At 42.5% G+C, this 13,172-nt stretch overlaps 1 protein-coding gene and 1 pseudogene across 1 annotated transcript; both read left to right on the top strand.

Moving 5' to 3' along the window:
• The first annotated feature begins 4,412 nt into the window (after nucleotides 1–4,412).
• On the top strand, nucleotides 4,413–6,505 carry LOC115535262 (leucine-rich repeat-containing protein 70-like). Its single transcript, XM_030346317.1, has one exon. The coding sequence runs from the start codon at nucleotides 4,555–4,557 to the stop codon at nucleotides 5,503–5,505; it is 951 nt and encodes a 316-aa protein (XP_030202177.1). The 5' UTR covers nucleotides 4,413–4,554; the 3' UTR covers nucleotides 5,506–6,505.
• Nucleotides 6,506–6,731: 226 nt separating this feature from the next.
• Nucleotides 6,732–8,301, top strand: LOC115535263 (toll-like receptor 13; annotated as a pseudogene).
• The last annotated feature ends 4,871 nt before the right edge of the window (nucleotides 8,302–13,172 follow it).

The raw sequence follows: 13,172 nt of genomic DNA, 5'->3' as shown, positions 1-13,172 counted from the left end.
CTACATAAATGTAACATCATTTTATGCAAGAATATTTTAGAGGTTGTTTTATTTTAGCTCATGTACTGAACATACATTTTCTCTGACTGTGTCCATGCCTATAGTTTATATATATTATATAAAAAAGCGGAGCCTAGATGCCTCTATTATTAACAACTACTAACAACTACAGTCAAATATCAAATCTACCTTTCATAAGTAAAAGCGTTGAGAAAGTTGTCCTCCAGCAACTTCACTTCCTGGCTTCAACTGGCTGCTATGAAATCTTCCAATAAGGATTTCCACCATGTAATACTTTTGGAATAACTGCGGAGACACTGGCAGGGGCCTGGGGAGATCCTCGACAGAGTGTCCGAGGTGGTGTACCGCCTGCGGATGCCGGGGCCAGGCACCCGGGGGCGTGTGGTGGGGCTGTACCGGGACAGACTCTCGTCGTACCGCCCCCTCGCCCCCAGTCGTTGCTGGGGAGGGAGGCGGAACTCCCTGCGGTTTCCCGGGCGGCTCCCCTGATGGGTCCGTTGGCCCTGCAGTTGCCGCTCCTGGGGTGATCCAGTGGCCTAACCAGCGGCGCCGGGCCCCTGAACACTTGAAGGACTATGTGTTGGGTGATGGGGTCGGGACGACTGAACCCTCAGGTGGGAGCTGGCGTGGACGCCTCTTCCAGGGATCCTGGGAACTCGTTGGTTGCCTGTTGTATAAAGGTCCTTCTGGGTCCTTTGTATTTGTTAGGATAAGTGGGGTTAATGGGTTTTTGGTGGTTCATTGTTGGTGTGTAGTTGTGTGTTGTTCTGTTATCATGTTGTGTTCAACGTTGTCGCCACCGTCATTGAGAGTTTCATTTTTGTTTGTTGGGTGCGCTGTGTTCTATGGATAATGTTGGTCTTAAATAAAGGTAGTCAGCGTCGAGCGGTGTATGGGGCGCAGAACTATGGTTAACTCACTCTGTGTACTTCTTGGCCACCGCTACAATATCATATTATACTTAAGCCTTGTTCACACTACATGTGTCCGTCAACGGATGTCCAAAGGTGTCTGATGCATAGGAGAAGGTCATTGTAGACGCATACTGCAGCCAATGAAATCGCTTCCTGCTACAAAGCTGAAATGTGGCTATAAATACAGAAGATTTCGCGAACAACAGGTGACTAAGAACAATCATTCCACGTTTCTGTAAAAAAAACACAATGGCCAGAATTTTCCTGCTTCTTCCTGCTTGTACTTGCAAAATGAATACAGTAGGTGCGTGCCGTGCATAACCACGATCTGATTGGCTGACGGATCCGCCGCTTCCTGAAAAATTTAACATTTCTCAACTTTTTGACGCAGGCCACGGAGCCAAATGGACGGACGGACCCACAATGCATTTCATGAGCGCCCCATGCAGAGTCACTGAGATCCGTTGACAGACGGAGGTAGTGTGAATGAGCCCTTAGGGTTGATGCTACAGCAATTTGAAGACATATTCTCCTATTAAATCCCCATTGTAAGTTTAGTTACAAACAAAACCCAAGTTTATCTGAAGCAAAGTCAAATACTACACATAAGGGTAAAATAGGACTAAGGCTGCTGGTTATTCTGTGTTTTTGTCCGCCATGTGTCTGTTTGTCGTGCCTCTGACACCTCTCACCTGTACATCCTGCCTTCATCTGTTTCCCGCCCTTTTTTCCTGCTCATCTGTTCACCTGCTCACCTCAGCCTATTTATACCCTGTATCGTTGGTGCTCCCTTGTCAGATTGTTTATGCTGTTTCTTAGCTCACAGAGTTAGTTCTCTCTGTCCTGTGTCTGCCTGCCTCCCTACTTGTCTGCCTGTTTTTGGATTTAACCACAGTTTTGAACCTCTTGCCGTCCTCTGGACTACAACCCTAATGCTAACCGGCTATTCTTGCTTTGTTCTTTGCGTTGTGCCGGCGAAATGCACATATCTTGGACCCCTGCATAACTGCTTGCAGTTCTAGTTTTTTTTTTTCTTTGACAACAGCAACATTTTTTGTTCTTGCATTTCCTACTTAGAAACAGGGGCTGAGGCCTTGCTCTACTTCAAATACATATTTTGGAACTTTTTTGGTTCAGATTTCACACACACCTGACATTTATGTGTGTTGCCTACTTACGCCCAACCTAACACCCAGTTCAATCCTGCATGAAAGCCATGTTGGTCATTGGCCTGGGGCCATTAATAGAACCCGTGGACATTCCCATTCAAGGCCTGTTTTTATGTTATGTTTAACATCAATTAATAAAATATCCATAACAAAACAACAAATTAGAATAGACAGATTAAGCAATAATTTTAATTAATGTGTTTAAACTTCAAGGATGATGGTTATTGTGTTGAAACATGGTTGCATATAGACAGTGTCATTGATATCATTTTATTTAGAAAAAAAGAGTGTCAGTTCGCTTTAGAGAATTCCCCTTTTCTTACTTCATTGGACAATTTCCTTTAGCTTCATCCTTTATAACCCAATAGACCACACACAAAGACCATTTCCAACCAGCTTTAATCAATAACCATTATTTTGGTTCGGGAGAATTATCAGGAAACATTTGTTTCCTGATGAACATTGTTTTTGTGGAATTTGGATATTAGTCTTCTTTTCAGAATCAGAATCAGAAAGGATTTAATTAGTAGTTAGTTTAAACAGTAGGATTTACTAATGTTTTTGGTTTTTGTTCCTGTTTTTGTTAACAGCAACATTTGTGTTCTTGCATTTCCTCCTGAGAAACAGGGTTCAATTCCCGTTTAGATGTTATGTTTAACATTAATATATAAAATGTCCATAACAAAACATCAAATTAAAATAAACAGATTCATCTTCAATAATATAAATAAATGCGTTTAAACTTCAAGGATGATGACGTTACTGCATGGAATCCTGGTATAGACAGTGTCATTTATGGTATTAAAAAAAAAAAAAGATAGTCTCAGTTCCCTTTAGAGAATTCCCCTTTTCTTACTTCACTTGACTACTTCATCTTGCATCATCATTTAAAACCCAATAGACCACATACAAAGGACCATTTCCAACCAGCTTTTATCATTAACATATTATTTTGATTCGCCAGGCGCATCAGGAAAGAGACAGATGGAGGAACATTTGTTTTTGTGGAATTTGGATCTTATAATTTTTTAATAATAGAAATATGAACGGAAAGTATTTAACTTAATTGAACCCACTTTTTTCACTTCAATACAGCTACAACTCAAGTATCTTTCTGCAAAAAGGAAAGTTACATATTACCATTATTTCAAGCATGTTTATTTTTGCCTTTAATGCTAGTTTGTGATGAAAATGCTTCTTTTTTTTCATCATTATAAGAAACCGTTGGAGAGGAGAAAGCAAACCAGTTAATGATCATATAGGAGCTATTTTTTCTGAAATTAATTGAAAATCATAGAATGTAGAATTTAGTTTGCAACACGTCGTGTTTTGGAATTGTACCAATATTAATTTCATGCTTGGATCGTTCTCAGCCTCACCTGAAAGTCCCTTGGGATAAATAAGGCCATCTAACTGCCTGAATAAATATATAAATTAGGCATGCTAGCTGACTAATGTGTAGAAGTTAAAGAAGGCCTGTTCTGATGCTTTCCCGATCTGTCCTCTGATGTGGTTGAGTGCTCTGGTTCAGGAAAATCTCTGTATGCAAAGCAGCGAGCTGAACCAATGGGACACAAGGCATTATTACTCAGAGAAATCATACGTTTATTCAGATGCCTTCAGCATATACAGTTTGTTCTAGGGGAGACCACATCCCGGGCGTGAAAAGTCATGCATCTTATCTGTTATCTTCAGGGCTAACAGATAAGAGTGTACTCAGAAAAGTAGCACAGATTGTATAAAACACTCTCACAAATAATGAGAGTGATACGTAGATGACCTAAAAAAACACAACTCCAACCGGGAACGACATCTTTCGTAATAACAAGATATCTGAGTGACATACATGCAGAATGTCGGAACTCGGAAAGATAACTCAATATAAATAATAACAAGGAGTACTAGTTGACTAACATAAATGTAAAGCAGGTCTGCTAACTGACTAAAAATAAATGTAAGTAACCGAACCAGATCAACATGATCATCAGCTCCTCATGTTAAAATTGGTTTAAGGCCAGCACTGCTTAGCCTGAAGAACAGTTTCTCCTTTGCTTTTTTGTCTTTTTTTTGTTATGGTTTAAAACATTTATTATGGAGGACTATGGCTATTAATCAAATTCTTTATATTCCTACAAAAGATTTATTACCATGTGATTATGTTTAACCGAGGATGTTTACATCATGTAAGCCTATGGGTTTGAAATAAATCTCAAACCCATAGCATGAGGATGCTATGCTTCAATTACAGCATTTTGACAGCAGATTGTAATGAGCGCTGTCTGTGTATCTTTGTGTGTCTGTTAGACAGTCTTTTAGGATTGGTGGTTTTAACCTAAGGGATTCCTCGGACTGAAAGAAATGAATGAAGGAAACCAAAGAACCATTTGGTAGGACTGGAGATCCATTGTATTGGAAATTACCAACATCCACAAACTGCTTTGTGCACTTGAATGACAACGAAAATTGCGATGCCGTTAAGGGGAAGTTGTTTTTGTTCATTTGGAATATTATATTTCTTTCTGAACAGTTTTATTTTTCCAACTGCTAGTTACACGCTGAATAACTGCAGGGTCACACAGAACACACAGGCCATCTGTCAAAAGAACAGTTTTAAAGTATTTCCAAAGGACATTCCAGCAAGAGTCACAAGTATAGAACTGTCTGGAAACAACATTTCTACACTAAATAAAACAGATTTGAATAATGTACCAAATCTGTTGCGCTTAGACCTGACACGCAACAGGATCTCCAAGATTGAATCTTCCACTTTTGTGGTTCAAATCTCTCTGAAGGTGTTAATTCTAAACAACAATAGGCTTTGTAAGCTGCAGGAGGGTATGTTTGATGGCTTAGTCAATCTCATTGAACTGCGTCTGACTTCCAATTTGATCCAAACAATAGCACCGGCCTCTTTCAAGTCTCTGAGCAAGCTTAAGATTTTGGACCTAGGCCATAACAATCTGTGCCACTTAACAAATGTCTATTTACAACATACACCACAGTTACAAAACCTGTACATTCCAGCAAACAAAATTTCCACTTTTCATTCATGGGAGCTGTCAAATAAGTCTACAGAACTTGATGTCCTTGATTTGTCTCAGAATGAGCTCATGTACTTTAGGCTCACTGCAGGTATCTTTCCCAAACTCAAAACGTTGCACCTTGAGGATGGTATAGAGGATGGCATCGTCTGGGAGGTGAATGACAAATCGTACCTTAGACGTGTGGTTAGACTAGATATCAGTGGGGTTCGCTCCTCATTACATGGACTGCAGGAAGTGCTAGAGACATTTAACTCCTCCTCACTGAGGTATCTGCAGTTAAACCATATAAATAACAGCCTGCAGGTTCTCATCAATGTTTCCTGCAAAAACCCAAAGCTGAGCACTTTTGAAATCTGAAATAACGGCATCAAAGTTATTAGATCAGACCTGCTGCCCTTGTGTACTAATCTTAGAATATTGGACTTGGGGACGAATGAGATAACTGACATTTCTGAGCATTCGTTTCAATCTCTTAGGAAGCTCAACACTTTAATCATGAAGTCTAACTGTCTCACATCGGTCCCCAATGCTGTAAGGAAAACTCAAATCATAAAACTGGATCTCAGCTGCAATAACATTAATGGTCTTCGCTGTGATGATTTTGCCAATATGACCCGTCTCCAAGGTCTCTATCTATACAATAATCCTCTCTCGGCCCTCAAGGATTGTGTTTTCAAAGATTTGGTCAATTTACATATATTAATGTTGCAAAACAGCAGCATTGATCAACTAAACGGAGCCTTCAAAGAATACACGCCAAATCTTAAAACTCTTTCTTTGATAAACAATACACTCACTGTTCTAGATCATGGAGAATTTAAAGCACTGAATTCCCTCCGGACTTTGTCTTTGAAAGGGAATAAATTAGAAAAATTTAAAGATGGGACTTTTTTTGGACTGTCCAGTCTTACACATCTTGATCTCGAATCAAATGAAATAATTGAAATTACAAACGGTGCTCTCGGTGACCTGAAAGCTTTAAAGATATTGAATTTGGGAAGCAATTGCATTAAATATATATCGGTAGAGCCCATTCTGTATCCACCATTTGCTGAGCTTTCACAACTATTGACATTGGAAGTCAAGTCAAAGCAGAACTCATAAGCCATCTTACATCCGTGCACCCAAACACCTTCAACTATACTCCTAATTTGAATGTAGTTGTTTTGTCTAACAATTTTTTAAGAGACATTCCCGACAATTTGTTTTCCCCAATTCAAAAACTAAAAAGTCTTTACATTTCAATGACAATCCTGAGGTCTCTAGATTTTCTGCTCCATGCTAAGCTCACAGAGTTGGAGTTGTTGCAGGTGGGGTACAATACCTTTTCTGTGATTAGAGAACCAGTGATGCTGTCTCTGTCAGCACTTACTGACCTGGATATTCAGGGTAATGGCTTCACCTGTAACTGTGACAACGCGTGGTTCCTCCAATGGGTAATCACAGACTTACCCATTGGAGTAAGTCCAATGGGTAAGTCATTCAAAGTTACCCATACAACTTTGAATGCAGCTACCCTCCAAACCTTAAAGGTAGAAAATTGTTGCAGATTGACGTCCGTTCTTGTACAGTAGACACGGACTTCATCTGTTTTATTTCCACGGAATGCGCGGTCATCATGACCTTAGCAGTCTCCTTAACCCACCATTTTCCTGCAATGGCATCTGGTCTACGCGTACTACCACATGCTGGCCTTCCTCTACAACTCAAAGAACAAGGACAAGCGTGCTCATCAGTACGACGCCTTCGTCTCCTACAACGCAAACGACGAGGGCTGGGTGCTGGGGGAGCTGCTGCCCAAGCTGGAGGACGAGCAGGGCTGGAGACTGTGTCTGCACCACCGAGACTTCCAGCCAGGTGAGGAGCCCTACCCTGAACATCCTCCGCACCTCCATTAGCATAAATGCAAATTTTTTCATACATCGTACTTGCCAGGGGATACCTTATTAGATGCTTATAAATAGGTCGATATTTTCCTAACTTGGGCCTACGGTTGGTGCAATAAGCATGAATGGTCCGTGTACACGAAAGGCAATCGGAGTCTGTGTTACGTTATGTAACATAAAACAATACATTTTCATGTTGTTTATTACCGTTTCATACGCAAAAATTATATTATGCTTGAGTAAATGAAAGCAAAGCAACAAAACTGCTAACCGGAAGATTATCATGTAGAGTAACATAGTGACTAGAGTCACAATACAGAGAATCCTTGTATGTTTTGTTTGTATTAACAGAAACAGTTTCTGCATTTAGCTTACTTTGATAGGTTTAATATTTTGGGAATCAATCTTTTTTTTGTCTGTCTCTTAAACTTGTGACCCATACACAGATAATTAGGCAAGACACATAATATAAACTAGAAAGCTATAAGCAATGGTAAGTTTCAAAACAAGACTAGATAAGTTCTGTAAATCAAAAATAAATATTTGATACACAGAATATTATGAATTGTATAAATAAATAATATAAATAGCATGTAACAGAATGGGAGGAACCATTAGTTCCTCCCATTGGAGGAACCATTATTGATTCAGCGTTGACTGACTCCACTAATCTCACTGGTCAGTCTTTTTATTTATATTGTAAGTCTAATTACGAAAAAGCTCAGAACGGTGCGTTTCCCTGTCTTTCGATTATTTTTTTTAATCCAATCATGTTTCTTGAGATGGGGATCTGTAGGCTAGTATCTGACCAACACAAACACGATAGAATATCATAACCAATGACGTAAGAGGAAGCATAGCGTAACTCACCCATCACAGTTGTTGGTTTCTGGCCAGGCTCTGTGCCATCTCACCAAGAAGCTCTGCTATGACAGTCAGACTGCTGGACTGAAATGACTGACTAGCCAAATGGTCTTAGGCAACTAAGATCAGTTTGGCTAGTGAGAGAGTGGTCCAAGAGAAAGTACAGAGAAGAGTACTTCAAATATTATTCAAATGTATTTTCACCGACCGATGCTTTTCAGGTAAACCCATCATGGAAAACATTACAGACGCCATCTATGGCAGCCGGAAGACCATCTGTGTGGTCAGTCGCGATTACCTGGAGAGTGAATGGTGCTCCAGAGAGATCCAGGTTGCCAGGTAAGATCCCAGAGTTTACATGAATCACCAGAATATGGTTGTTCTATAAATCAGGTTCTTGTGTACTTGTGGTCATATTGTACGACCCTCATACATCTTCCCGCAAACTGTAAAGTGCAACGGACCAAAGCCTAAATAACACATTTGTGTCGGCACATCTTGCAGACATGCTATAACGCCCTAACCACTGAGCAAGAAGTTTGCAACCGGCAAACCCAGTTGGTTTATATAACCTTCTTTGTTAAAAGCTGCTATGGTTAAGAATCAAGTGCTTTTATTTGGGTGGAATTAGTTCGGTATGTGCAGTTAGTGAGTGAAATGCAATGTTGTTTCGTGTCCACCACACCAGCCTCTGCATGGCTCAATTTAGATTTTTGGCCACTCCCGGCACTTATTTCTGACCAATCAAGGTATCTCTTCCCTGACTGGCCTAAAACGTAGGGTGAAATGGAGTAGAATCATGCTTCAAAATGTCTCTCTCTCTCTCTCTCTCTCTCTCTCTCTCTCTCTCTCTCTCTCTCTCTCTCTCTCTCTCTCTCTCTCTCTCTCTCTCTCTCTCTCTCTCTCTCAAATCATGTTTACACCAACTTTAAGGCCTCAGTAGTGAGGTTAACCCATGGGGAATCTGTCACTCTATAAGGCATGCAGTCCGGTTCAACAGTGGAAACATGCCCCCTGCTACAGCACTGACCTCAATTAAATCAAAGACATAAGGCCAGTCAGGGTCAACGGAACATGTATTACTAAGACATTGAGAATTTTAAGGGTGTTTTGTTAACCATAATCATATGGGCAACTGGGCCTGTACAAACATTTTAAAGGGAAAAGAGTGTATGGCAATAATACGGTCCATAAGGATGGGACAAGAGACCAAAACAATAATGCTGTAGCTTATTTTCTCATGAAGTGTCTCAGTGACTGCCCATGGTGCATGAGGTGTCTGTGGAAAGAATCCTGCATTTTCCCTGTTTGAGCAGGTCAACCAATTATCCACCACACGTCTGTAATGAAAAAGAACCAAATTTTAGGGGGCTGAACGATTAAAACACCACATCACCACCTGGTTATTTTCTCATAACTGCTGATCAATGATTGGCTACATCAATGCATGGACAATGTAGCAAGTTGAAAATGTGTCAAAAGACATAATCAAGTAAAGCACTTGAGTGCAGTCAGAAAGTATTTCTACTCAAGGACCAATTCAAGGGGGGGTGGAGGTGTACACCAATTTTTATTTTATTTTTTGGCCTCTAGGGGGCTCCCCCTGTGGCCCGGGGCCCCCAAACAATTGCGGGGCCCCAGGCAGTTGCGTGGTATGCCTAATGGGATGCGGCGCCTCTGCGTACTACCGCATGAGGAGGCTCCTGAAGAGACAAACCTACCTGAGCTGGTTCCGCGCAGACGCACACCCAAACCTGTTCCGGGAGAAGCTCCGGCAGGCCCTGGAGACCCAGGAGCACCCAATGGGGGAGCATATACTGCTCACCGTGGAGGACAGACCCCCTGGAGAGAGACCAGACCAGTAAAAGGCTAAGAAATGCTTGGGGGAGGGGGGGGGGGGGGGGGGGGGAGATACATCTAGAGGTCTGTCTCTATGGAGGGAAAGTGAAACTGTTCCCCTTGCCAGCTTTGTTTGTTTTTGTGTATTGTAAAACACATTCTTAATCTGGTTAATGGGTTCATCTGGTGTGGATTTGTGTTTGCATTGCCGACATTGGTGTAAACATAGTCTAATGTGTTCCAAATTTTTGGGTTGCGTTTATAAACTTTTGATGAAATCTGGGGAAAACTGACCTGTGGTTTGTCGCTAAGTTCCTTAGGGGTCAAACGTTCCCTAAGGGGCCACTCACACTCGGGCCTGTTCCGTGCTGCAGGAAGATTCAGCACGATTTCCCCCCTCCCCACTCCCCCCGCTGGCCCGTGGTCACACTGCTTCCAAAGGCCGTGGCCTGGGCACGATTGCTCCTTCATACATACGTCATCACATCGTAATACGATAAATACGTCATCACCAAGCGTGGTGTCCAGCTGCGACTGAATGCTGTCGTCGGCCCAAATTTCAACACTCGACATCACTATCGCATCAACGTAAACCCACTTGTGAACCGCTTGCCGCCATTGTATTAAATGATTGTTGTGGGGAAGAAGGGCATGGACCTATAAAGAAAGAAGGGTCGCGCAAGGACTACGTCATCCAGCTCACGTTGCGTATCCGCGCTTGTGCGCGTGTCATCTCATTAGTATCTGTACTTTGGCCACGGCACACCTCTCCCAAGTGTGCCGTGGCCAAGGGGCTATTCCGTGCTGGAATACGGATGGCGTGGTCACACTAGCCAAACGTTCTAGATTTTAGTATGCAAATGAGCTCGGGCACGGGGCCGTGGCCCAAGTGTGAGTGGCCCCTCAGTGTATGGAAAGGCCACCATTTCAAGATATGTTTCAGATCGGGTTTGCAAAAAAACTTGTGACACTTGTGTCTGTGTACTAAACAACGTCATCGCTTATTTTTCTGCGTAGCTCTATAGCTTATTATTGTACCAAGGCCTAACTTAAAAGGGGAAACTACGGTCATTGTTAATTTGAAATTATAATTTTTTTCTATTCCCTAACACAAATCAAAGACTGCAACTTTACCATCTGTAAAAAGTTGAGTATTCCTAAGCCTGACTTTGCCCGTGCACATTTCTGTGTAGTGACCGATAGAGGGCTGCCATGTACATAGCACCATTAATAAAAGTTTATATGAATCGAATTCTTTGTATAAAAATCAAGTTTTATGATGGATCATTTCATTCATTTTGTCGAGCTGGCTCGGCTAAGCATCGACACTCTCCTCTTCCACTCCATCTTATCGCTCATTAGAGCGGGTAGTTCTTCGGTGTGGCACCCAACGTCATCTGCCAGTTGTTCAGGGTAGGTTCTCTTGGGACGGCCTTGTGATCTTCTTCCATGGGTGGGCGACCAGAGTAGCACTTTTCCCGCCAGTTCTTCCTTATTCCGCCAGCAATGTCCGGCGAAGCGAAGTCTCTGTAGTCTGATGGATTGGCTGATGGGTGGAATGTTGGCATAGAGTTCCTTGTTCGTCGGATGACCACGCCATGATCTGTTTAGAGCTGCACGGAGCATACGGGTGTAGGCCCCATCTATCTTCTTCTCCAGTTTAGATGTTAGGGTCCAGGTGGTAGAGCCATATGTGAGGACGGATTCCACTGTTGCCCTGAAGAAGTTCCTCTTGAGTTTGTCTGGGAGGTTCGATTTCCAGATTTTATCCATTCCTTTGAGTGCTCCCCATGCTTTTCCGAGTCTCATGTCGACATCACGTTTGGTCGAGGCGATGTAACTGCCCAGGTACTTAAAATCGTCCGCCCGTTTGATCTTTTCGCCACTCAGACAGCTCATACCTGCCGATGCATCTTGATTCAGGCATATGAATTCTGTTTTGACGGCATTTACGTAGAGTCCGATTTCTTTAGCTAGCTTTCAATGCCATGAAGGAGTGATGTTGCATTTCCAAGGTAATCTGTGAGTATTGCAATATCATCGGCATAGTCAGAGTCTGTGATCTTTTGAGCTGGATGTCGCCTACTTCTTCGTTCTGCCAAAACCCTATACGATGCCTCGTTTGCCGTCCAAGGAGCTAAGCTTTGGAACGCACTACCGAAAAATGTCAACACCCAGGATAACCTTGATACACTCAAAGTGCACCTGGCCGAATTCCTGGGCAGAATATCTGATCAGCCCCCCACAATTGGCTACAGGACATCAAATCACAACTCCATTGTTAACTGGTTAAACCAGCCGGGTGGCCTTCGAGAGAAGTTGACGACCCAGTAGGATCCTGCTGAACCATTCAATAAGGTTCAATAAGGTAAGGTGAGTGTAAAGCCAAGTCCCAGGTTATCGTCGAGGGCTTTTCTAAGCACATAGTCCAGGCAGATGATGAATAGGAAGGGGGCCAAGGTGTCTCCTTGTAGGACTCCGGTGGTGATGTCAAAGAAATCCGTGTCTCCATCGGGAGAGCGCACCATAGACCTAGTGTTTTTATACAGCATCATGATGGCGTCTACTGTTTCCTTTAGTATTCCATATGCCGTAAGGATCTCCTCCATTTTTCCACGGTGGATGGAGTCAAAGGCTTTCGAGAAGTCGACAAATAGAAGAGTTGCTGGAAGGTTTTTTGCATTTACTCCTAACATCCTACGAATGGTCAGTATCTGTCCCGAGGTAGATCTGTTTGCTCTAAAACCATTTTGATTCTTCCTCAGTATGGGGTCAATCTCTGGGCGTTCTCTGTTCAGTAGCATCAGGTTGTAGGTTTTTGCCGCGATTGCTGTTAGCGTATTGCCTCTGTAGTTCGTCGTGATCCCAAGATTACCCTTTTTTGGGAAGGGGAGTAGGCAGCCTTCAGACCACCTCGTAATAGGGTCTTGATTATAGACACTGTTCGTCATGTCTAGTAGGGTGTGATGGAAATCTTCTAACTTCCATACTTCTGCTGGTATTTCGTCAAGTCCACAGGCTTTACCATTTTGTATGCAGCTGATTGCCAGCTTGAGTTCTTCCATTTTGAAAGGACCTTTCTTTATTTTGAGCTTGCCCGTAATTATTGGCGGCACTTGCTAGTTGGAGTTTTGAGGTGGTTTACCGTGTAGGTCTTGGAAGTGTTGTTGCCAAAGCTGTAGCCGCTGTTCCTGGCTTGAGGCCTTCAGTTTGCCTCGGGTGTTCTTTTTCCTTCCGCTGATTTCGTTGACTGTCTTCCATGCTTCAGCAGCCTTTTTGTTGCTAGCCGTGGTTCTGATATGGTTGATGATTGTTTTCTTGGAGGTAGTCTTTTAGCATTTGGCCATTTCTGTTTGTTTTTGGGTGGAATGCGAATTTAAAGCCGTCGTCCTGACCAAGATGGGCATTGAACTCTCCGCCAATGATAAGGACATT

Source organism: Gadus morhua, chromosome 22 (genome assembly GCF_902167405.1).
Source record: "Gadus morhua chromosome 22, gadMor3.0, whole genome shotgun sequence".
Taxonomy (NCBI): Eukaryota; Metazoa; Chordata; class Actinopteri; order Gadiformes; family Gadidae; genus Gadus; species Gadus morhua.
This window is presented reverse-complemented; position numbering and strand designations above follow the sequence as displayed.

What these genes read in the sequence shown, in the direction of transcription:
- LOC115535262 (XM_030346317.1), top strand. Translation starts at nt 4,555, where the DNA reads ATGACAACGAAAATTGCGATGCCGTTAAGGGGAAGTTGTTTTTGTTCA.